General features: G+C 48.2%; 1 protein-coding gene across 1 annotated transcript in view; it reads right to left on the bottom strand.

The window, feature by feature from the left end:
- The window catches only part of KIF9 (kinesin family member 9), an 818,529-nt gene that overhangs the window by 529,012 nt on the left and 263,681 nt on the right, over positions 1-25,836 (bottom strand). Inside the window, exons 13-14 of the mRNA XM_086941121.1 lie at positions 20,849-20,904; positions 11,948-12,038 (exon numbers count right to left, since the gene is read on the bottom strand). Of these exons, the coding sequence (XP_086797247.1) occupies positions 11,948-12,038; positions 20,849-20,904 (147 nt within the window). The remainder of the gene's footprint in view (positions 1-11,947; positions 12,039-20,848; positions 20,905-25,836) is intronic.

Raw genomic sequence — 25,836 nt, forward strand, 5'->3', positions numbered from 1 at the left:
ATGACTAGAGCACCAAGTCAGATGGATCCTTCCCACTGCTAGACATAGTTCCACTATACGAACTGCCCCAATGACAACCATGTCAAAGAAGAAAGGGCACTAGGGAAGGGTAATGGAAAAATAGGTTTAGTGCGGCTAAGAACTCTAAAGTACCAGGTGAGGCTCCTCTCCATTTGTTCTCCTGACTCAAACAATCTTATATCTCCAAATCCACTGATCTAGTACTGGAGCACTTTACATGTTTACACAGTTTGCCAGTCTGCAGTGTGATGACCCCAAATCTGCTCTAGGGAACCATCTAGATTTTCAAACTATGGGACCTCAGCCAAAAGCTTTGTCTCAGACCAAAGACTGGTATGTTTATTTACATATGAACAAAGTATAAAAAGGCGGTGCAGTGTACTTTCTCTAAGTCCTAATTGTTGCGGGTCATTTATGCTTTCAAAAAACATAGCTGTGTCACTAGATAACAAAATGGCTTCCAGTCCTGGCCATTGCTTGTCATTTTCCACAGGTGACACAACAACAATGTAACTTCAGTACTGCACAATGGCTGCCATTCTGTCCAGATGCAGGCAAAGTCACTCATCATCAAAGGTTGCAGGAGGGTTGTGTCACCTTTATGGTGTGGTCGGTACACAATAGATACATTCATAAGACAAGGGATCACTATTTCTAAATTCTTTTACACCATTTTTACTATGGATAACCGATTGGCAGAGCTTAATTTGAGCCATTGGTTTCCAGTGCTCAGCACCGGCACTTAATTGTCAACACTGGCGTATATAGCGCGTACTCAACCCAAAGGTATTGGAGCGCTTTCATGAGCACCAGTTAAGGACACATTAATTTTTTTTTAAGTAAGCACGGGGAGAGTAGGTGATTTGCCCAGAATCACAGGATGTTGAGCCTAGCTGAGACTCAAACCTGGTTGCCCAGCACAAAAGTCGGCAGCTCTGGTCGTTAAGCCGCATCCTCTCCCCACTTGCAGGGTTTCATGGTTACTAGTTAGTTCCGTTACAGGAGGATTGTTTTTTTGCAAATTAACCACTGTATATTGGTAATTTTCCCTTGACTTAGAAAATTATGTTGTGCAGATTACCATAATTCCAAGTCGAGCATCGGTAATTAACAAACGAGGAGCAGTTCGCCCTTAGGTTTTCTTTATCCACTTTTATAGACGTAACAATAACCTGATTTAGCACTTCTTCCTATATAGCTACAAATTTCTAAAGTGTTGCCAATTTTACCATTGACAATGATAGATTGATAATAAGAGGTGGCTGAGTTATCAATTTTTTATATGTACCCACCTGGGTTTTACAACAACCTGCTTTACATGTCAATAGATTTTTCCTACTTTCCTTCCAAGATTATGACAATCATTGAGGACTCTAGGAGGCATATATCTCTTGAGTACTGGTGATTAGTAATTTTGCTAACCCAGGAAGGAAAGCAATTGCGAAAGGATGAGCTACTTGGCCCTTGCAAGCCACAGTAGAATCTGTGCATATGTGTTAGACCTGGCACCTTGGCGTGAGTCTCCCTTCCACTTTTTGCTGGTGTGCCTCCGATGTTTTGCTGGTTTTCCGATACTCAGGGCACTGCGCCACGGCTGACCCGTGCCGCAGTGCAAGTGCTCCCTACTGTAAATTGTACATGTGATTGATGTCCATGATTGGTGCATTGGATTTACTGTTAGTCCCTAGTAAAGTGCACTAGAAGTGCCAGGGCTTGTAGATGCCAATACTGCTGGTGGGCCTGCAGCGCTGGTTGCGCCACCCACCGAAGCAGCCGTAAGATGTGTCTGGGGTCCGCCATTGCAGACCCCGCGTGCAGTCGCGTACTGTCACGCTGGCTGGGCAAGTGCACCCACTTGCCAGCCGCCAAACCTTCCCTTAACTTCATGTTAGTCACCCCTATGGTAGGCCCGAGGGCAGGGTGCATTGTAAGTGTAAGGTAGGACAAGCCCTGATGTGCGTGGCATGTCCTAGTAGTGAACTACAACTAAATTCGTATTTCACTATTGTAAGGCTACCTGCTCCCTTTAGGCCAGAACGAGCGGCTGGAATTATTACACCCTATAATCCCAGCCGGCTCAGGGAGCACGGTAGAGAGTCGTGTTTAGTATGCCTGAACTCAGAATAATAAGATATTTCTTTTAGTAAAGGTTATTTTAATATCCTGTGTTTGCAAATGCTACTTTTAGAAAGTTAGCATTTGCTTGCTTAACCATTTCAGCCCGCCTCTGCTGGTATGTGTATCTGACTGTCTGGGATGTGTGAGTGACAGGGCTGGGGGATGACAGGTGGTGAATGCGCAGATTACACCTTAGTGGGAGGTAGGAGTGGCTCTTGACTCTGAATCTTGCTGTGCTCTGCCACCACAATGCTGGCTCCACCCTCCTGGGGAGCGACTGATGACTCAGCCGACACCTGGCCCAGGAAGGGCGAAGCCCCATCAACAAGGTACTTCTGGCTGCCCCTGTCCACACAATGGTGGCTCCACCTCCTGTGGGGCGTCTGATGCGCTTGCCCCTCACACTGAAAGCAGAAGCCGGAGTACACCCACCAGAGTACTCAAGGACTGAAAGTGGCTATGCAAAGGCCCCCCTGGCCTGCGAGAACAAAACAAATACAGTTTGGTGTCATTGTGTGGTGGGTTGGTTGTGATGGTGTGATATTGCAAATGTTTAACCCTATGTGCCCCAAAGATTAGCCTAAGACTGCTTAAGCCACACTACCTAGAGGGTAAGCAGAGGTTGTCTGGAAGGTAACCCTCAGCCCTGACGAGGAAGAGAGAGTCCCTGCTTGTCGCTAGTGCTACACTGCGCCAACTAGAGCCTCCCCCTTCCTACATTGGACGCAGCGGTGAGGATTTTTCGAATTTACATTTGCAGTGTCTATACCTTAACTTCTGACCATTGCACGGTGATTACAGTCCAGTTACTTAGCCACAGGTTTTATTGTAATTTTGCCGAGAGAAGATCCCTAGCGAAGAAGCCATGCCGGGCGCGAAGAGCCTGGATGGAGCGGAGTCCACGACCTCTGAGATGTTGGAGGTGGAGTGGGACGCCACAAAGCTGGATACATACTCCAGAACGGAACTGAAGTTTTTTTGCAAGAAACTCAAGGTTCCACACACCGGTTGCAAGAACAAGCCACAGCTCTACAAGGCCCTGAAAGCCTGGATAGAGTCCAGAAAGGCCCCGGAGGATCAAGATGCCCTCGCGGAGCAGGAGGCAACTGAGGAGCAGAATGCACCTGTAGATCTGGTGGATCTCGAAAGGCAAGACAGCGTGCACAGCTTTGGTAAAGGCCTGTCGCCAGAGGAGCTGGCGGACAGGAAGGAAACGAGGGATCACGAAAGGAAGCTGGCAGAATTGAAAATCCAACTGGAGCTTGAAACCAAAAGAATGGCGCTGGAAGAGCGAAAGCACCAAATGGATTATGAGTTGAAAATGAGGGAGATGAGTCTAAAGGAGAGAAACTTGGATCATCCTCCCTCTGGTGGCAGCACAACGCCAGTGCAGGTAGAGTCAAGAGTGCACATCCCCAAAGATGTAGTTAAAGAGTTCTTTAAGGGGGATGACATAGGACAATGGTTTAGGGCATACGAGGTAGCCATGTCCTCCCACCGGGTCCCTGACAAGGATTGGGGAGCGGGGTTGTGGGGAAGGTTCCTTAGCGAAGGGCGGGACACCCTGCTAGATTTGCCCGTTGAAAACCAGAAATCCTATTCCCACATGAAAGAAGCTTTAATGAACAGGTACGGGCTTACCCCTGAAATGTATAGACAGAAGTTTAGGGGAAGTACTAAGCGGCCTGGGAATACGTATGTGGAGTATGTGACTTATTTTTGCAGAGCACTGGATGGTTGGGTGAAGGGTAGCAAAGTGAATGATTTTCAAGGTCTCTTTGATTTAATTGCATGGGAGCACTTGTCTGATCACTGTTTTCCTGAGTTACGCCAACACCTGATCGATAGCAAGCTGTCCAACCCGAGGAAGCTTGCTGAGGAGGCGGACCGCTGGCTCAGCACCAGGGTCCACAAGGGTCCAGTGGGAGACTCCGCCAAGAGTGGGCAGGGTCCCCAGCAGAAGAGTGGGGGGGACAAAGGAAAACAGAAAGGGTTCCAAAAAGGCCCCCAAAGTAATCCCCAAGGGAACCAGCAGCAAGGTTCTCAGCCTCCCCCACCCCCAAAGCAGAATGGGGCCCGACAGGTAAACCTGTTCCAAAGGGGCCCTTCAATTGTTTCAAATGTGGTGAGCCGGGGCACATATCCAGTGACCCCAAGTGACGCCTGTTTGGAAAACCCGCACCCACTGGTGCTCCGCCCCGTCAAGTGACTAGTGTTCACTTAGGAGAAGAAGTGATGGTCCCGGGGGGTGGAGATCCCGTTCACATGACCCTAGTCTCACTAGGAGACAGTGAGATGATCCCTACGAACTACCTGCCCTCTAACACTAAGAAATATGGGCAGGTGGTGATCATCAATGGTAAGGAAGCTGAGGCTCTTAGAGATACAGGAGCCAGTGTGACTGCAGTGAGGCAGCACCTGGTGTCTCAAGAGCAGGTTGTACCCCATGCCTACTGTAGGGTTATCAACGCTGATAATTCAGAGAGTCAGTGTCCGATGGCTCAAGTTCCCTTCGAGTGGGGGGGGGGTCTCTGGTACTCTGCAGGTCTGTGTGAGGAAAACCATGCCTGTTGACTGTTTGCTAGGGAATGACTTGGAGCACTCCCCTTGGGAAAAGGTGGAGAAGACGACTCACCTGAGGATGGTGGGTCTGCCTGACTGGGCGTGCGTGACCACCCGGTCGATGGCAGCCAGTAGGGGTGATCAAGAGGTCCTGGGGCCTGAAGGAGAGGCCCAGGAACCGGCCTTAGGGAGAAGGCGCAGGGGGCGCGGGAAACCGACCCCTGAAGTTCCCACGGTCCAGGAGGAAGCAGACCTTGAGGGGGATGCCCTGGAGCCTACAGGGGAACAGATTGCCGAACTGGGGGACCTGCCTGAGCTGACCCATTGGCAGCAAGAAGGAGGACTCTCCAGGGAGGAATTCTGCAAGGAGCAGAAAGAATGCCCTTCTCTCGTGGGTATGCGGCAGCAGGCTGCAGACCAGGCCAATGGTGTTCAGGCCAAGACACATTACGTGTACTGGGAGAACGACCTCCTGTATTCAGAGCCTAAGGCTGCTGAACCTGGGTCAGCCCGTGTGCTGGTGGTACCCCAGAAGTTCAGAGCCTTCCTACTGGGTCTGGCTCACGATGTGCCTTTAGCAGGACATTTGGGGATGGACAAGACCTATGACAGGCTTGTCACCCACTTTTACTGGCCCCAAATGCACAAGAGCTCAGATGCTCATTGTAGAACCTGTCCGACTTGCCAGGCAAGTGGGAAGAGCGGAGGGAAGAACAAGGCTTCCCTCCAACCCTTCCCTGTGGTCGGTACGCCATTCCAGCGAGTGGGTATTGACATCGTTGGGCCTCTGGACCCCAAGACAGCCATGGGCAACAGGTTCATCCTGGTCTTGGTGGATCATGCCACCCGGTACCCTGAAGCCATCCCTCTGAGGACAGTGACGGCCCCCGTGGTGGGACGTGCACTGATGGGAATTTTCTCACGAGTAGGATTCCCTCTAGAGGTGGTGAGCGACAGGGGGACCAACTTCATATCCAAGTATATGAAGTCCCTTTGGCAAGAGTGTGGCGTAACGTAAAAATTCACCACACCTTACCATCCCCAAGGAAACGGGTTGGTTGAAAGGTTCAACCGAACCCTGAAAGGCATGATCATGGGCCTGGAAGGTCCAATGAGGCGTAAGTGGGACGTCCTCTTACCATGCCTGCTCTTTGCATATCGCGAGGTACCCCAGAAGTCCCTAGGGTTCAGCCCCTTTGAACTGCTGTACGGTCACCCCGTGAGAGGACCACTGAGTTTGGTAAAGGAAGGCTGGGAGCAATCTCCCAGGAAACCTCCCCAGAATGTATATAGCTACATGCTGGCCTTCAGAAACCAAACCAGGCGCTTCAGACAACTTGCCGAGGCAAATCTGGAAGCGAGCCAGGAGGAAATGAAGCGGTGGTACGACCAGAATGCCACTCTGGTCGAGCTTCAGCCTGGACAAGAGGTGTATGTCCTGGCCCCAGTGGAGCCCTGTGCCCTTCAGGATAAGTGGGCAGGTCCATTTGAGGTTGTGGAGCGCAAGAGCCCAGTGACATACTTGGTGGACATGAAGACGCCCAGGAACCCTTTGAGGGTCCTACATGTCAACCGCCTCAAGCCCCACTTAAGACGGTCCGAAGTGGGCATGTTGTTGGCAACTGATGATGGAATGGAGGAGGAGTCGGAGCCTCTTCCTGACCTCTTAGTGGCCTGTGAGAAAGATGGGTCAGTGGATGGAGTTAACCTCTCACCCACCCTGACCCCCGAACAACAGGAAGATTGACGCCAGTTGCTGGGGCAGTTTCCAGATCTGTTCTCCCTGGTTCCGAGTGTCACAGATTGGTGCGTCCATGATGTGGACACTGGAGACAGCTTACCTGTGAAGCATAAGGCTTACAGAGTGACTGACAGGGTCCGGGCCTGCATTAAGGAGGAGGTTTCCAAGATGCTTGCCCTTGGGGTGGTTGAGTCTTCCAGCAGTCCTTGGTCCAGCCCCGTGGTCTTGGTCCCAAAGGCTGCTGCGCCGGGAGCCACACCCGAACTCCGGTTCTGTGTGGACTACAGAGGACTCAATTCAGTCACGAAGACTGACGCGCACCCCATCCCCAGAGCTGATGAGCTCATTGATCGGCTAGGGGCTGCCCGGTTCCTCAGCACGTTTGATTTAACGTCTGGGTACTGGCAGATCGCCTTGACCGATGGGGCAAAGGAGAGGTCCGCATTCTCTACACCAGATGGGCATTTCCAGTTCCGGGTTATGCCATTTGGAATGAAGAATGCCCCTGCCACCTTTCAGAGATTGGTCAACCAGGTGTTGGCTGGGCTGGATGAGTTCAGTGCCGCCTACCTGGATGACATCGCGGTGCTCAGTGGCACCTGGCCAGAACACCTGCGACACCTCTGGGAAATGTTGATGGCCCTGCGCAGAGCAGGCCTCACAATCAAGGCAAGCCAGTGCCAGATTGGGCAGGGTTCAGTGGTGTACTTGGGACACCAAGTGGGGAGTGGCAAGGTGGCACCCTTGCAACCCAAAATCGAGACCATCCTGGCTTGGGAACCCCCCAAGACCCAGACTGCAGTAAGAGCCTTCCTGGGGCTCACTGGGTATTACAGGAGGTTTGTCAAGGGCTATGGCACGATTGTGACCCCCTTGACAGAGCTGACTTCGAAGAAGCAGCCCAGGAATGTGATTTGGACTGACACCTGTCAGAAGGCTTTTGACACCCTGAAGACTGCCATGTGCACGGCGCCCGTGCTCCTGGCTCCTGATTTCTCCAAGGAATTCATAGTGCAAACAGACGCTTCAGAGCATGGTGTAGGGGCTGTTCTTTCACAGATGACTGAGGAGGGCTTTGACCAACCCGTAGCCTTCATAAGTAGGAGGTTACTTCCACGGGAAAGTAGGTGGAGTGCAATAGAGCGTGAAGCATTTGCTGTGGTTTGGGCGCTGAAGAAGCTAAGACCCTACTTGTTTGGGTCTCACTTCCGAGTTCAGACGGACCACAGGCCCCTCAGATGGTTGATGCAGATGAGGGGTGAGAACCCGAAACTGTTGAGGTGGTCCATTTCTCTACAGAGTATGGACTTTACGGTGGAACACCGCCCTGGCACCGATCACGCCAACGCTGACGGTCTGTCCAGATTTTTCCGCCTTAGTGATGTGGAACTCCCTGGGGAAGGGTAGTTCCCCCCACATTTCAGCTGGAGGGGACACATGTTAGACCTGGCACCTTGGCGTGAGTCTCCCTTCCACTTTTTGCTGGTGTGCCTCCGATGTTTTGCTGGTTTTCCGATACTCAGGGCACTGCGCCACGGCTGACCCGTGCCACAGTGCAAGTGCTCCCTACTGTAAATTGTACATGTGATTGATGTCCATGATTGGTGGATTGGATTTACTGTTAGTCCCTAGTAAAGTGCACTAGGAGTGCCAGGGCTTGTAGATGCCAATACTGCTGGTGGGCCTGCAGCGCTGGTTGCGCCACCCACCGAAGCAGCCGTAAGATGTGTCTGGGGTCCGCCATTGCAGACCCCGCGTGCAGTCGCGTACTGTCACGCTGGCTGGGCAAGTGCACCCACTTGCCAGTCGCCAAACCTTCCCTTAACTTCATGTTAGTCACCCCTATGGTAGGCCCGAGGGCAGGGTGCATTGTAAGTGTAAGGTAGGACAAGCCCTGATGTGCGTGGCATGTCCTAGTAGTGAACTACAACTAAATTCGTATTTCACTATTGTAAGGCTACCTGCTCCCTTTAGGCCAGAACGAGCGGCTGGAATTATTACACCCTATAATCCCAGCCGGCTCAGGGAGCACGGTAGAGAGTCGTGTTTAGTATGCCTGAACTCAGAATAATAAGATATTTCTTTTAGTAAAGTTTATTTTAATATCCTGTGTTTGCAAATGCTACTTTTAGAAAGTTAGCATTTGCTTGCTTAACCATTTCAGCCTGCCTCTGCTGGTATGTGTATCTGACTGTCTGGGATGTGTGAGTGACAGGGCTGGGGGATGACAGGTGGTGAATGCGCAGATTACACCTTAGTGGGAGGTAGGAGTGGCTCTTGACTCTGAATCTTGCTGTGCTCTGCCACCACAATGCTGGCTCCACCCTCCTGGGGAGCGACTGATGACTCAGCCGACACCTGGCCCAGGAAGGGCGAAGCCCCATCAACAAGGTACTTCTGGCTGCCCCTGTCCACACAATGGTGGCTCCACCTCCTGTGGGGCGTCTGACGCGCTTGCCCCTCACACTGAAAGCAGAAGCCGGAGTACACCCACCAGAGTACTCAAGGACTGAAAGTGGCTATGCAAAGGCCCCCCTGGCCTGCGAGAACAAAACAAATACAGTTTGGTGTCATTGTGTGGTGGGTTGGTTGTGATGGTGTGATATTGCAAATGTTTAACCCTATGTGCCCCAAAGATTAGCCTAAGACTGCTTAAGCCACACTACCTAGAGGGTAAGCAGAGGTTGTCTGGAAGGTAACCCTCAGCCCTGACGAGGAAGAGAGAGTCCCTGCTTGTCGCTAGTGCTACACTGCGCCAACTAGAGCCTCCCCCTTCCTACAATATGGGAACGGGATATGATTTCTGAAAAACAAGGGGCTTTGATGCTATTGGAATGATCTAATCAGCTGGGTCAAAGTTTTTCCTCAGCAAAGATCACAGAATTCATTTACACTTGATAGGAAGCCACAGGTAAAACCCCCAGTGCCATCAAACAACTCTTGTGAGCATGAGATATGTCAACCTGCACTAAAAAAGGGTGAACACATGAACAACATTGAGCTACACAATTAGCTTGCTAGTGGTGAGTTACACAATTAGCTGGCCAGGGCTGATGTAGAACTTAAAACTGTGCTACCTTTGAGCGGTCCTGCTTCCCTGCAAAAGAGTTGTGCTGCTGAAAACGGAGTACCATGGTTGTGGAAAAGGACTCCATATATCCGACTCACCTTCTGAAATGTATTCCTGGGACCTTAAATCAAAGCCATGCCTGAAATGTGCCTTTGTGCCTGAAATTTCGAGAACATTGAATTTGGTTGCTCGATCCAATGTAGGAGAGGGGAAAGGAGAAGGCTGCAGTTTTCTGGATGGAGAGCTCAGCAGCAGAGGTGTCTAGCAGCAAGATGTTGAATTTGAAACACTGTGTCCCCTAGGGGAGCAGAGTGCTGCACAACTGGATGTCACTGACTTTTCCTGCACCTGTGTGTAGCAAACATCGCCCATCTGCATGATTAATCTCTGTAATCAGATATCAACAGCATTGTAGAACAAAGTCAGTACTTCATCATGGATCAAAAATTGATCTGACAAAGTTGTGATTTGCCTCGCTTAGTTTCTATGAGCACCTACAAAATGTGTTGGTCACCTGGAACCTGCAGCCAGGTTCCAATTGGAGATATTCGATGAACGCCTTTATCATTCGGAATCCCTATACGAATGTAGTAGTGTAGCAGCATACACAATGTGGAAACTTGGCGGACAACAGGGAAAAGGGTCAAAAAGAAATGCAGATTCACCCTCCTATGGTTTTGTCTCAGGTGCAAGTAAGTATTGTAACTTCAGTGACTAATTTTTCAACTCAGTCATCTGTAGTTAACAAGCTTCTGGGACCACAAGACCAGCTATAAGAAGCAGTACACATAATATTGCATGAGCGCAGTATCAGAGTTCAAATCAGACTTACCAGTCTTATCAGCAGAAGTCGCTATTAAAAGCATCAAACCAACCCGGATACTGGTTGGAGAACCCAGGATGCTAAGATGAGCAACTGTACAGGAGCTGAGAACACAAAAGGTACGTAGATTCCCAAAAGTGCCTTGACATAGCAAACACGGGAACCGAAAGGGGAACAGGAGAATCAGAAAGGAACAGAAAGGGATGAAAACAACTAAACTGGAGGAACCGAATTGTCAGGGGAGAACTAGAACAAAGTGGAGAGCCACAACAAGCAAGTGACATGTTAACAGGTGTCTGCTCCACGGTGTTTTAGCCTCAAATATTGGCTCTAACCTACTCTTGCCTTGAATTGCACCCTAAACCAGGAAAGGGGTACTTAAAGGCAAAACTCAAATGTGCAGTGTAATGTTTTTGTGCTTTCAGTTTACATAGGCCTGTTCTTCAGACTTTCCAAGCCCTCCAAACAACGAGCCTATGCTCATGTCCAAGCCATGAGTATATTTTGACACCCACTCAGGCTGTTCACTGTGAAGTCACTAGTAAGGCAGAGAAGCAGAACAAGACTAAGCACAAAGATAAATTTTTCGAATAGGCCCAACTTCCTGCTTAGAGGTGACCAATACAGTCTCACTAATCCTATCTTGGAATCCCATACAGCTGAAAAGTCCCATAAAAGAAGTGTGTTGTTTTCTTAACTTTCAAAATATATATGTTAATGGACATCCATTGGCAATAATGTTAAACAGTTATCCAAAGTGTTTCCATTAAAAGAAATTAATTTTCCCTTGTTGCAACGTTTTGTAGTTTTCAGCTATAAAATGTATATTTTGTAAATCATGTTGCCTAAACTTTTCATTTTAGCCATTAACGTTTCAATGTTTGTGCTTTTTCATTTTTGCTTCCTTGGGTACTCTGTCAGAGTTATCCTTTTGAGGTGTGAAAGACGAGAATGGGGATTAAAGAGAATGTATGTTGGGAGCAAAAACTATAGATCACTTTTGTTACTGTGGAGAGCCTCATTATCTTCAGAAGGGCCATTTGTATTATGACTTGTGTAGCAGCTCAAATATAGCGTTATAAACATCTGCCCACTCCCTCACTTCTACAATAAATATGGTTTTTCACAGTCCCTGGTACTGCACCCTAAGACTCAGTACTAATAATGCACAACTATTTGATGCTTCATCTCTTGCCTCCCTCCACATGGTCCCACTGCTTCGCTTCTCAAAGTATCTACTTTATTGCACATTTTAGTGTCGTTCTTAAAAACATCCCTCCGCTTTTAGCGCTTCAGCAGTGTCCCTGATAAAGTTAGTAATAAGGACAGACCCTATTGGTATTAGTAGTACTTCTACTACTCTTGTATTGTACCATTGTAAGATATAATAATAGTAGAAGTACTATTAATAGTGGTAGTAGTTGTTGGTGATCTGTACAATCACACTGTTACTAACAAAGGATGAAGGGAACCTGGCTCAGAAATTAAAATAGGTTTTACCATTTATTTATTTATTCCTGAGGGGTTTTCTGAAATTCCTTCATATTCGCCAAGGAACTCTTCAATACAAAACAGTCTCAAGAGTAGAAAGCTGTGGCTCTCACACACTTACCTTCTGAGCGGCAACCAGAGCTGCAGCTTCACTTTTATCCATCACAGTAAACTTGTGTCGTAACCTGGCTTCCACTTCTTGTTCTTGTTGGCTACCAAGAGAGCAAATGCATAATTAATTGTCAGGGTATAACAATAGCAAAGAGTTGTTATATCTTATCACAACAAATGATTACATAGGTATGAATCTTTATAGGTTGGAAAGGCCATGGCTAGCTGCCAACATCATAAGTGTACTGCTCTATCATATCATTTTACTGATCAGAAACTAAATCTCTAGGGAGTACACCACAAACATGAAAACCATTGACTTGTACCAGCTGAAAAGAGATGCTCAGCAGCAACACATGTTCCCTCTCTCATTAATGTATGTCTTCTTTGGCATTCATATTCTAACTACAGAGCCTGAGCTCATTTCTGCTTGAAGATTTTAGGTTTAAAGCAAGATTTGAAGTAAGAGGCCAAATATTCAGCACTGAATGAGAAACTTAGTCAGGGAATGGAAGAGAAAGCAAACAGTTGAGGGTGCCAAGCTGGCGATGAGAATCATGAGATGGGTCAGTAATGAGCACGTACAGTTTTTAAGTTCGAACAAAGTGTCCTGTGTTTGCACCATAGGCATTAGTTTTCCAGTGAGTTTGGAAAAAGGTTTACGTTTTGCGGGAGATGTAGTAGATTGTTCCAGCAGAAGTAGAATGGATGGGTATTGGGTAGACCCGAGAAGCAGTGAAAGGAAACTATAGACAAGGGCCCTCCGCGTACAATTTTTAATTATAGAACCTGATATTATCAATTCATTTAATTCAGCGAACAATTAGGAGGGAATATTACAAATGTTGCTTGGATCAGATAAGGCTACTGTTAAAGAATTCTGACAAGACTTAACAAGGCCGCTGTTGAATAATTCTGGTCGTCCTGTTGAAGGACTGATCAGTGTTCCTGCCCCCCACCTTTGAATCTCTGACCCTAAAAGCTACTATAACTGCGAAGGAAGCTGTCCTCTTGTAAGTCCACCAGAAGAAGAGTGTCCAAGGCTTGTACGGCAGCACTTATATTTTCCTACAAATGTGAGTGCGTGAGCATTCAAACAATCAAAGTAGCTGCATCTGCTTGGAGAAAAACCAGCAAGACTAAAGATCATAGAACCTTTGGCTGTTGTTTCTGACTTGGGAGAATGGAAAAGGGTTTTTCCTCACTCAAACCGTGGCTGGTGGCCAAAGAGCATTTTCCGAATTTTGGCAACTTTTGTTCCAATAGGGCATTAGCTATAAAAAACCTTTCCTAAATGTTCTGATATTATAAACATTTGTTTTGGCTGCTGCTTTCTGAACAGGAACATCTGCTGCACGAGTAAAACCACAAGACATCATTTTTACAAGACCTACTCTACTCTTAAACTAGGAGGGTTTGTTTCAGTGACAAAACAAACACACTGTTGCTGATAGGGAGCGTTGTTGAAAAGCACAACAAGAGCATGTGGTGGGCTTAATTTTTCACTACCACAGACTACTTTAAATAAAATAAAAATCTCAATTTGTTTAGGTAGGCCTATTGGGCCATACATCAGATTTGCTTTATTTGTGTGTAGTTTTAATAATTGCATTGATTACTTTTTAACTAAATCGGTTTGTAAAATGATGGTGTTCATTTCTTCACTGTGATGTTGTTTCAGGGATGTATGTCGTTACAACGCGATGTTTTACATCGCAGTACTTTATGACGCATGTTTTACAACGCAAGTCATTACCACGACTTGTGTTGTTGGGGGCTGGATAGTGAATAGTTTAATTTACTATTCCAACTCCAGTCCCCGTGGATAGTAGGGAAGGAGTTGGATAGTAAATTAAACTATTTACTATCCTGGAGCGCCCCCCAGCGCAATTCGTTGTTACAACTTGCGTTGTAAAAGTTGCGTCGTAAGGGAACTGCGGTGTAACATCCGCGTTGTAAAGGATGTTCCCCGTTGTTTGGATGTATGTTGTTACAACGCGATGTTTTACGATTGATTGATTGATGCTTTATTTCGATATGCACATATCATAAAAGCAGTACAAAAAGATAAAAACAGCATGTCGAAATAAATAAGACTGTACAAGTGGGATGATAATTAAAACACGGTGTGTCAGCATAAATTAGATAAAAAAGAATTAAATTGTTATGGACAGTCTTCTAAGTCTTAACAACCAAGCCCATTTTAAAAATTTTACTACAGCACAAACAATAGGAGGGGCTGTATTAGTTAAAAGAATCCGTAGGGCAACAGAGTGCTGACGAGTCCCCAGTTCTCTGCAAATGGGGGCAAGCCAACGCGATCTGGGGCGACCATAGTCCTGGCATTCGAAAAGGAAGTGTGGCACCGTCTCTGGTTTGTCCGGACAAGAGGCACAAAAGCGTGATGTGGGCTGGGCTTTATTCCACCTTGAACAGAGATCCGCCAAAGGCAAGGTTCCTAGCCGAAATTTAATGTACAAGGACCTATCCATAGCCACTGTTATAATATCCATATATGGCTCATACAAGACAACGTCTTTGAACAACAGGAAAGCTGCGGTGGTTTTGCAATGCTGCTGGCTACTAGAACGCTTCACGTCAACCCACTCCCAGTAAAGTTTTTTTAAAATCTTCTTAGGTGGAGCGGAGTGACTATGCCAGCAAGAAGCCAAACCCAGTTCCCCTAAAAGATGTTTTATGTCCTTCAGCCATTTGATGCTGCTCCAACCGTCAGCATGCATCACTTCTGCTAGACCATTGGCATACGATTGTAGCTCCGGGACCCTCCACAAACGTGCCCAGAGCAGAAGGGGACGAAGCCGAGCCTGGTCCCTTATGGCTTTACAGCCAGTGTCCAAGAGCATTGGGATGGTCGGGCTGCTTGATGGAATAGCAAGAAGATCCTTGATAAATTTATTTTCGGCCTTACTCAATGAGTCGACTTTGCCCAAACCCCACAGTTCCGATCCATAGAGAGAAGCAGGGACTGCACGAGCTTTATAGATCTCCAGTATGGGTGCAACACAATGTTTGGAGGAGTTATTGTATTCCTTAAGAAGGGCGCCCCCCACCCTTTTGTGGGCCAGAGTCATTTTATCAATGTGGGCAGTCCAGCTCATTGCATCATTCAGGCGGATCCCCAGATAATCAAATTCCGCCACTCTTTCTAAGGGTATGGAGTTCAGGATTGGAGGGCGACCAAGTTTGCGGGGTGGGTGCATGACTAGGTACTTGGTCTTGTCTATGTTAATGACGAGGCCTTTAGTGGTACAGAAATCCTGGAAGCGGTTCAGCAAAAACTGTAGACCTTGGGGGGTTTTGGAGATGAGGAGGGTGTCGTCGGCGAACAACAGAGTTGGAATTTTTACTCCACCCAGGCTGGGGGCATCTGATGGTTCGCCCAATAGATGATCTACCACCCCGTTAATATAGAGGGAGAATAAGGTGGGGGCCAAAACACAGCCCTGTCTTACTCCCCTCTCGACCCTGATCTTATCGGTCTTTTCCCCATTCAACCCCCATCTAACCTGGGCATAGGTGTTGGTGTGCAGGTTAATGAGGAGGTTCAGTAGGTATGGGGGCATCCCTAAACCATGAAGCACCCTCCAAAGTTCCTCCCTTGGTACTAGGTCAAAGGCAGTCTTAAGGTCAATAAAGGCCAGATAAAGACTGCCTTTGCCCAGCACCACCACCTTCCAGTGTAACAACAAAAGCCTAAAGGCCTGTTCAATAGTTCCTGTACCCGAACGGAACCCAGCCTGCATGTCGGACAGAATGTGATTGTCGTCCACCCATTGAGTAATTCTCCCCAAGATGGTTTTCCCGGCCAATTTCTGGCTGGAGTCTATTAGGCTTATAGGCCTATAGTTCCCGGGTAAATCCCGACTGCCCTTTTTAAAAATGGGGACCACCTCTGCACCTCTCCAGGAGTCAGGCACAAGCCCTCCCCCCATGATTGCATTGAGGAGTGCAGAGATTAGAGCCCCCCATTCTTCCGGGTAAGCACGGAGGATGTCCCCTGGTAGGCCATCCGGGCCAGCTGCTTTCAAGGGGACCAAGGTTTTGATCTGCTTTGTTACATCAAGGGGGGAAAACAGATCCAGGTCACGGTCTAGAGTAAAGGCTGGGATGTTAAAGGGATCATTAAGGGGGCCTTCAACAGCAGAGTACAGATTTTGAAAATGGGAAAACCAGGTCTGGGCATTAATCGCACAAGTCCTCCGGGAGTCGGCGGGACGATTCCTTTTACCCACCATGTCCCAAAAACCTTTAGCATCTTTCCCTCGGCTGGCAGCCAGAAGGTCCTGCCAGAAGTTATCCTCCCATTCCATCCTTGCGTTTTTCTGGCAGAGTGTGTAGTGTCTCCTGGCCTCCCTAGTCCTAAGCGGCAATTTGGACTTGACTGCCTCAATAAGAAGTGATTTCGCCTCCCTACACTTTTGGTTGTACCAGCCCTGACCCGGTCGTAGGCTAGGTTTCCTTCCGCTCGGGTGGGCTGGGACTACAAAGAGGTCGCCAATGGTCTGAATTATGTCACAAAACCTAGGTGCCACCTCCATCAGCCCTTCCCCTTGGCAATCAAGATTGGCCAGGGCTGAAACCAGAAGCTGCCTAATCGCAGAGGTTTTCTCCTCCGAAAGAGCCAGCTTCGCCCACTTTAGCCTTCGCCCACAGTTCGTGACCACTGACAGGTCCGGCGCGGGGTTACAAGGAGAACCACTCACGGTGCTGTTGACGCACCTGTGGGACAGGGTGAGGGACAGGAGATTGTGGTCGCTCTCCACAGAAGGTAAAACTACCATGTCCTCCACCATGCCCCACAGGTGTATGTCAAGGAGGAAATAATCAATCCGTGACGTGTGTCCTGGCCTATTGTAGGTGTGCGCCCCTACTTTGTCGGACCTGGTTCTGCCATTGGCAGCTCTAAGCCCAAACTCCATAACTAGGGAGTTAATCTGGAGGGCCACTTCTGTCCATTTTTTAACAGGGCCAAGCTCGAGGGGAGGAATCCCCCACCCATTATCAAGTTCCTCTTGATCTGCTAGGATGTCCAGATCCAGAGGCTCGAAAGTGCAGTTCAGATCACCTGCCAACAGTGTACAAGACCTGTATGGAGATGAGCGGAGCTGCGCTTCCAAGCAAGCTATAACTGGGGATTCTCTTCCCCCCTTTGTACCACGGGCATAAATGTTGAAAATATTTAGAATGACTCTGCCCAGGGAATTTCTAAGCAAAATGTTTAGGAGGTCGGGGCAGTTAGTGTCCTTCTCCTCCACCCTACAGTTAAGTGCGGTGGCTACCCAGATTAACAGACCGCCAGAGTCGTTGGCCCCTGCCAGTTACACTTTCTGCCGCCGGCAAAAAGTGGGTGGAATAACCCGCCTTGTGAAGGGGCACCCGACTCCAGGTTTCCTGGAACAGGCATATGGAGTATTGCTCCACGTGCTCGCTCCAATCCGGCAATGCCAGCTTCCTCTCGAGGCCCGCAACATTCCAGCTGAAAACCCTAATCTGGGGGTCCGTTACAGCTGCAATGCTACAATCCTCGACAGGGGGTGACAAGTCCGCAGGACCCACATCAGGGGGACCAGGCGTAGAATTATGGGAAGCCCCAGTCTCCCCCTTCCCCTCCACAGACCCGGCCGTAGCCAGAGTCTGCGGTTGGTAGGAGGAGCCATTAGATTTGGGGTATGGTGTTGACTCAGCGACAAAACCCGGGGCCACAACGACCTCCCCCGGATCATGACTGAGTCAACAACTCCCAGGTCCCCAGTTTGGTATCACTGGAGCTGGGGATAGCTGCTGGGAAGGAACCCCCGGGGTCAGAGGGCCATGGGCAGTGTTTTCCACCAAAAGTTGGCCCCCTGGGCTGCCAATGAAGGAGGGCAGTCCAAGGTGGATGGAGGGGGTGGTCATAATAGACCGTGGGTAAAAGAATGTCAAGTCGACTATGTCGATTCCCGAACCAGCCGTGGATTGACCTTGAGAGCATATAAATTGGGCAACCCTAGCATCTTGGAAATTTACAACCACACAATCCCCTTCAAGCGATTTTTTCCCGTGTCCAATCCAACCCACCCTGCGTACACCAAGAATAATTCCATCCACTCCCGCAGGCAAGGGCCTGTTGTCTTTCAGCCAGTGGATGACCTTATTCTTTAGTGCCTGATGGTTTTCCCGCTGGGTACTCCCAATAGGGGGGACTTTCGTGAGGATGACAACATACGGGTGGCACTCAGGGGGGAGGTTAACTGGGGGGCACTTGCGTCTACTGTTCTGGGGAGGACCCAGAGGGAGCCGATTTGTAGGTGGGACGGGAATAAATGCAGCCTTAGGGGTTGAGGCAACACCACCAGTTGCATCAGATATAACAACCCCAGGCTGCAAAGCAGGGCCCGTCCCTCCCTTCTTGTGTTGACTTGGGGCCTGGGTAGCCACCGGGGATATTGCTGCTGGGGGAAGGGTAGCATGCACGTTGGCAACATGAGTGGGACCCTTCGGCTTTATCTGTCTAGGACCAACCTTGGGAGCAGCCAAGATCGTATTCCCAGGTGCAGGGAGCTTGGGCGGCTGTATCAGTTGGTCTCCCAGGGGGGGTGTCTCTGGGACCTCTATCCTATTGGCCTCATCTGACCTATCAGTCCTATCCTTACTGGGCTTTGGCTGGTGCTTGAGAAGGGTCTTTAGGGCAAAGAAATTATCCCTAGTCGCCTGCTCAAAGCAGTCAAGCCTTTCCCCCAACCTCTTGACCTGGTCTATAAGTGGCAACACAAGAGACTTAACCATCTTCTCAAACGCCTCCATGGAGTGACCCACGTTGTCCTGAACTGGCGTTAGTGGGGCCGACAAGAAGGGTGGTACTGTATCGGTGACAGCCGGGGCGCAAATGGCTGTCCCTGTGGATACCGGCCCTGCGGTGCTCTCGGGGGAGGGTCCCCTCAGGGGCAGGTACCTGGGATGGGTAGTGATCTTAAATGGGCGACCCTTTCTAGTGTGATGTGCCCTTTTCCCCTTCCTTTTGATAGGCACCTGGGTGGGTTGCTTTTTGGTCGGCGCTTGTGGGACGGGAGCAGGAACCTCAGGGCAGTGTGGGGACTGAATGCCAGGTGCACCTACTAGAGAGAGCTCGTTGCATGGATCTATAAGCACGGCACATGAACTGGTACCGTGGACACCAGGCAATGAGCTTTCTACCCCCTCTAGACTGCCCGTTGGGGGTGCAATAAGGGAATCCCCAGGTAAATCCCCAAGCAAAGGTGCAAGGGGAGTAGGATTTAGAGGGGACAACACTATTCCTGGCGATGGACTTTTGGCAGGAGGGAAGTCAAGTGAAAGGCGCCGTTCAGATATGGCAAGTTCATTGTCTATGACAGCCGCCACCCTTGTCAGGAATTTGTCCATAGAGCCAAACATAGCACCCCCGGGGGCACTCTCCCCGCAACCCCTCAAGGCCTTACCGGAGCGTGTAGACATGCTGAGATGCGGTACCACAGGTTGAAACCGGTACGGCAGATGAAAATGGGGTGGCCCTGCACTGCCTCCTCCTGCCCCGGACGGCCACAGACGGCCCGCCCTCTGCCCGGGCTCTGCCCGGCGCTGCCCGCGCGCGTCCCGCGACGCGGATGGAGAGCCTGGCCTTAGTAGCGCCTCCGGGCGCGAAGTCAGCGGGAAACCGGAAGTGCGCGCTGAGCCCGCTGGGAGCTGTAGTCTCCAGCCGCGCTGATGGTGTGATGGCGGCGAGACTTACAGCGTTCCCCACCCAGGGACTGGCGCTGTGTGCAGGCGTGTGCAGGTAAGGTTCTCCTGGCTCCTGGCTTGTCCCCCGCTCCACCGAGGGAGAGCCTGGCCTTAGTAGCGCCTCCGGGCGCGAAGTCAGCGGGAAACCGGAAGTGCGCGCTGAGCCCGCTGGGAGCTGTAGTCTCCAGCCGCGCTGATGGTGTGATGGCGGCGAGACTTACAGCGTTCCCCACCCAGGGACTGGCGCTGTGTGCAGGCGTGTGCAGGTAAGGTTCTCCTGGCTCCTGGCTTGTTTTACATCGCAGTACTTTACGACGCATGTTTTACAACGCAAGTCGTTACCACGACTTGCGTTGTTGGGGGCTGGATAGTGAATAGTTTAATTTACTATTCCAACTCCAGTCCCCGTGGATAGTAGGGAAGGATTTGGATAGTAAATTAAACTATTTACTATCCTGGAGCGCCCCCCAGCGCAATTCGTTGTTACAACTTGCGTTGTAAAAGTTGCATCGTAAGGGAACTGCGGTGTAACATCCGCGTTGTAAAGGATGTTCCCCGTTGTTTCAGTCTTGCTGTTAATGTGTTATATGTATTATCCGAGGAGGAGGGCCTTGCTGTTTGTGCCAATCTAAAATATGTAAGTTCATGGTTTCTGGTTGAAATCTACTTCTTCTTTGAAGTGCTAGGTTGCTTTAGTTTGTAAGGGTTCAGTATCTGCTTATTTTAATGACAAAGGCCTCACCTCCTCTAACAATATAGTTTTATACAATTTCACTACAGTAAGGGATTCTTCCTATTAGTTTAGGTGAGCAGTGTCACATATAAACGCTGGTCTGTTATGTGGTACTGAGAATGTAACAGTGCTCTTCATGTTCCATCAACGGTTCGATCCATATAACTAGATCACCGCACATCTCCATATGACATGTTCTCCAGTCTGATCAATATCAAAATAGGTAAGTCTAGACTGACAATATATTCCATCATGTTCTGCGTTATAATGAACAGATGACTCATATCAATAGGCATAGCTGCATTCTGAAACTTTATTATCCACCAACAGAAAATCACGAGCAATTACTGATATATTGATGATCAGCAAAGAAATGCCTGTCCACCACGCAAGCGAGACGTTTTGGAGACACCTACATACATCAAGAGTAAGTGCACCTACCTTAAAACGACTTTGAATTGGTGGAACACTTCTTGGATTTGTCTGACGTTTACAATCTAAGAAAAAGAACAGCACATAAGCATGTTTTAAAAATTGGACCAATGAAAGCCAAAGCTAAAATGCAATGAATGGAAATCTGTGTACAACACACAAAACGGTGTAAAAACCAAAAAGAGACAAATGTATCAATTAAAAACTTGATGTAACAACTAAGATGCATAAAACTACTCAGCTGTTAATGCTGGCTGGCCAAATTCTTTCCCCATGGTACTTCTTGTCACAATCCCAACAAGCAGTGACAAGGCATTATGTGTCTCGGAAGCTGTCCAAATCAGTAGGACACAGTGAAGGCGAGTGGGGCAGCCCAGCCACATGACACAGTTCTTCAGCCTAGAGCAAAGACAAATATATATCTCCTTGACTGTGGGCACTTGGAAGCAGCTGCTAATAAGAAGATTGACAGTCAACTGAGACTTTGTATTTGTATGGGATTTATAAAGTGCCAGAATCCCCCCCGAAGGAGTATCTCCGCGCTGCAGAAAAGGACAAAGACAGGTCAGAATGATCAATAACGCAATTGTTCAGTCTTCAGGAGTTTCCTGAAAAGGAGGAGATTGGAGCATTTACGCAATTCCAATGGCAAAGAATTCCAATATTTCGGAGCTAGATAGGCAAAAGTTTTGCCTCCTGTTCGTAGTTTCTTATAACGGGGGACCGCAAACAGCCCTTTGCCCTCTGAACGAAGCAATCTGCTCTGGAGGTAGAATTTATGTTTTTCTGCCAGGTAGCTCGGGCTCACACCATAAAGAGCCTTGTGGGCTAGGCAGCAAAGTTTAAACTAAATTCCCCGGCGGATTGGAAGCCAGTGAAGCTGCCTCAGAAAAGGCCAGGAAGAGGTTCAAGGAGGCATCTTGAGAGCCAGATGTGTGACAATGTTCTGGACTATCTGCATTCTACTCAAGAGGGATTCATTGGCCGACACTTAGAGAGCATTACAAAAATCGAGCCGGCCAATGACCGGGGCTTGAATCAAGGTTTTATGGACTGAAAAAGGGCAGCCACTGGAACACTCTATGAAGAAGGCTAAGAGTGTGATAGCAGGTACCTGATGTGGCCTTGACTTGGTCTCTCATAGAGAGTTGTCCAGTCGGACCCCCAGGTTTTTAGCCATGAGCTTCATGGTAGGCAGGGCTTAACGTAGCAGGCCACCAGTTTGGGGATCAGATTGTTTGAGCGGTGCCAAAAAACAAGATCTCAGTTTTGGTAGCATTCAGCTGGAGGAACTTTTCTGTCATCCAACCAAATATGGCTTGCATGCCTTCAGCAAATAGATATTTGAATAAGTCTATCTCATTGTCAAGAGATAGGAGTAGTTGGGTGTCGTCTGCATAGTAATAAGGAGTGAATGCATATTCTCTAATAATCTTGGCAAGGGGGCCACATAGACATTAAACAGGGTGGGGCTTAATTCAGAACCCTGGGGTACCTTCTTAGTAAGCTTCAAGGTCTGAGAACGAAAGAGGCCCAGGTTGATCGTTTGAGTGCGCTGGTCCAAAAAGCTTACAAGCCACTTTAATGCCTGTCCTTGCATGCCAGTCTCTCTCAGTCGGTGAATTAGCTTCTGGTGAGAGACAGTATCAAAGTCAGCTGTCAAAGCCAGCAAAACCAGCAGCACTGCCCTGTTGTTGTTCAGTGCCAGTTTGATGTAATCTGTAACACTGATGAGGGTGGTTTCAGTGGAATGGTTAGGTTTGAAACCAGACTGGGAAGGATCGAGGGTGCCATGAGATTCAAGATATCCCATCAGCTGAGTGTTAACGTAGCCTTCCATCAATTTGCTCATGAGCGGAAGGCAGGCCCGGACTGGCCATAGCGGGCACCGGGCAATCCCCCGGTGCGCCGCAAGGGTGGGGGCCGGTTTTGAGCCCCTGGGGGCCGATTTTGTTACAGGGCCGTTTTTGCAGCATAGCTGCAAAATCGGCCGGAGCGAAATGGGGCGATAATTAGCCAACACATCAGCGGGTACCTGTGCTTTTTATTCTCAATCGGTAGAACTTGAGCTGCCTTCCATTCAAGTTGGAGTGCCCCTTCACTCATAGAGGCGTTTAAGATGTTACAGATGGATGGAGTCAGAAGAGGGGCGAGTTAGGCAAACAGATAGGCTGGCATTATATCTAGAGAAGAACCAGATTTCGCTGTTCTTAACATAGCTTCAACTTGTGGTGTCTGCAGAGCAGAAAAATGCTCAAAGCAGGCATCATTCCATGTCAAGTCTGAAGACGGTGGATTAGCGGGATCCAAGGAATTAGAATCATTAGGAAATTATCATAAATTAGATTGATTTTTTCATCAAAATAATTGGTTATGTTATCACAGAGCACCTGGGAGGGTGGCGTCTGCTGGGAGCAGGCAATGGGGTTAGTAAAAGTGTTGAGAACTTTGTAAAGTTCCTCGGTAAATTTGCCCGCCTGATTTAGACTTATAATGTGGGCTTTCCGCGCCTTATTTATTTTCTTATGGTAACTAGCGAGTGCAGTTTTATAGGTAGATTTCTTGTCCCCCCTATGGGTTTTATGCCTGAAATGAATTACTTAACATTGGGAGGCATATATACAAGCCCCTATCGCCAGCACGTCATCTTTATTGATGTGTTGGCGATAGGGGCTGCACCTTATGTACAAAGAAGTGTTAAGCCACTTAACGTGGCTTAACACGGCCTTGTACATAAGGCCCCCTTTCACGCTATGGTAAGCGTGAAAGGGGTGGGCAGTGGGTGTTGAGGTTGGCGTTCCAGCGCAACACCCATTCATTTTGACAATGCCCCCTATGCACAAGGGTGGCATACATAGGAGGCAGAGCCAAAATTAAGACCAAGTAAAAACTGGTCTTAAGATATGAAACGAGGAGAAATGCATTATTTCTCTTAGTTTTTTGCTTTATACATGTATGTTGCCTTGTGCAGCATACATGGAAAAAGCTAAATGTCATTGTTTGTTTATGTGTAGGAAGGTGTCTCTTTCTGCACATAAACAAACTTTTTTAAAAATGCCATTTTGTCACTTTCATGTATGCTGAATAAAGCAGCAACAAGGAAAGTGACAGGATGGCATTTTAGGATTGTTTATGTGCAGGAAGGGACACCTTCCTACACATAAATAATCCTCCCCTGCATGCAGACACCATTGCAGTCTGGTGCAAGGGTGCCTGCGTTGGGGCTAAGTTGCTAAACTTAGCACCATTGCGAGGGAAACGCAAGGCTGCACCACAGATGAGTGACACTTCACCCGTCTGCCATTAATCACCAGTTTGCAACTGAAAAAAGATTAGTCATGTTTGCACTTTATGCTATGATAATAAAGCATGTTTAAAGGCGATTGCCTTGTATACTACTCATTGAAGGTCTTTTAAGAATTAAGGGCCTGATTTAGATTTTGGAGGACAGGTACTATATCACAAACATGACCGATATTCTGCCCGCCTTATCACAAGTGCCTTAGGATGTAATGTATAGTAAGGCAAACAGGGTATCCTTTATGTTTGTGATGGAGCAACCCATATGCAAAGCTGTAAAACAGTATATAAATATTTTAATTAATCTATTTACACATAGCACTGCTTTTTGGTTTCGTAATATACATACATTTTTCCAGGGGTGGCTCCTCCGCTATGGCGGAGAAGCATTGCCCCACTGCTTTTAAGCTGTGCACTGCAAAGTAAAGAAACATAAAAGGCCAGATGTACAACCCTTTCATTTAGAGCCTCGTAATTGCAAGGCGCTAAATGAAATGTACAACAGTGTGTTCACACTGTTTTGTGATTCCCAATGGGGTCGCAAATTGCGAGGCTCATTAATATTAATGAGCCTCTCGCAATTTGCGAGGCCATTGTGAATGCCAGCCCTCCCAGGGATGGTGGTCTGCTGGGCTCAGCAGACCACCTTGTCCGGGACTGCTTTTTTAATAAAGCAGCTTTTTTTTTTAAATGCAGCCCGTTTTCCTTAAAGGAAAATGGGATGCATTAAATAAAAAAAACTTTTCGTTTGATTTTTTTAGGGCAGGCAGTGGTCCCTTGCCTCTCGGGCTACCCAAACCAGTAATGCGCACTTTCCCCGTTCTCCATGCAGGCTGCATTACAGCCTGCGTGGAGAACAAGCCCAGGCCCCCATTTTCCGGTTGAGCGTCGAACCAGGATGGTCAAAACCAATCACAACGCTGCATTGCAGCAGTGTGATTGGTCAGGGAAGGCTAGGTGTTTACCAATCATAACGCTGCATTGCAGTGTTGTGATTGGTCAAGGGAGCCTTTTCTGTGCTGTCTGTGACTCGGTATGAAGGGATGGCAGAAGCAGAGAAGCAGGACCAGTGTGACAAGGTAAGTGTTTCTTTTATTTATTTTTCACTGCCACCCACTTCCCTCGTGCCCCCTGTAACCCCCACACACGCGCCTCACCACCCGCGAACCTTGCCGCCGCCACTGCATTTTTCATGTTAAACTAAACACAGTATGGGTTTCAGAGAAAATGTCTAAAATACTGGTGTATTTAGCAACTTAAAAATTGGAAAACACACTGCATGACTTTTATAATACAATAGTGACATACAGGCACAAATGCACACAAGCATGTGTTCTCCATAATGAGCAGACTTCATTGGGTCCCCTGTGCTTTATGAGTACGCTGCAAACTGGGGCATGAAAGAGAAAACACTATTTATCCCACGCAGTACTTCACGTATTTAAATATTTTCCTACATGACGTCTTCGTTATGCTAATAACTTCACCCAACTAGGGGTGTATCTTTGGGGAGGGGTGTGGGAATGTTTTTAGTGTGACGCCTTGCAAATAATTGGATTCTTGGCTTGGTAGTTGGGTCTGAAGTGTGCTATCTCTGGGTTGGTTTTTCTCGTTGTGGGCTAAGAATTAAAGACAAACTAAGGACCTTTGATGTAGACATATACAGAGAACTCTGGGTAGTTCTCAAGTTTAGGTGG

Source organism: Lissotriton vulgaris, chromosome 10, assembly GCF_964263255.1.
Source record: "Lissotriton vulgaris chromosome 10, aLisVul1.2, whole genome shotgun sequence".
Classification (NCBI taxonomy): domain Eukaryota; kingdom Metazoa; phylum Chordata; class Amphibia; order Caudata; family Salamandridae; genus Lissotriton; species Lissotriton vulgaris.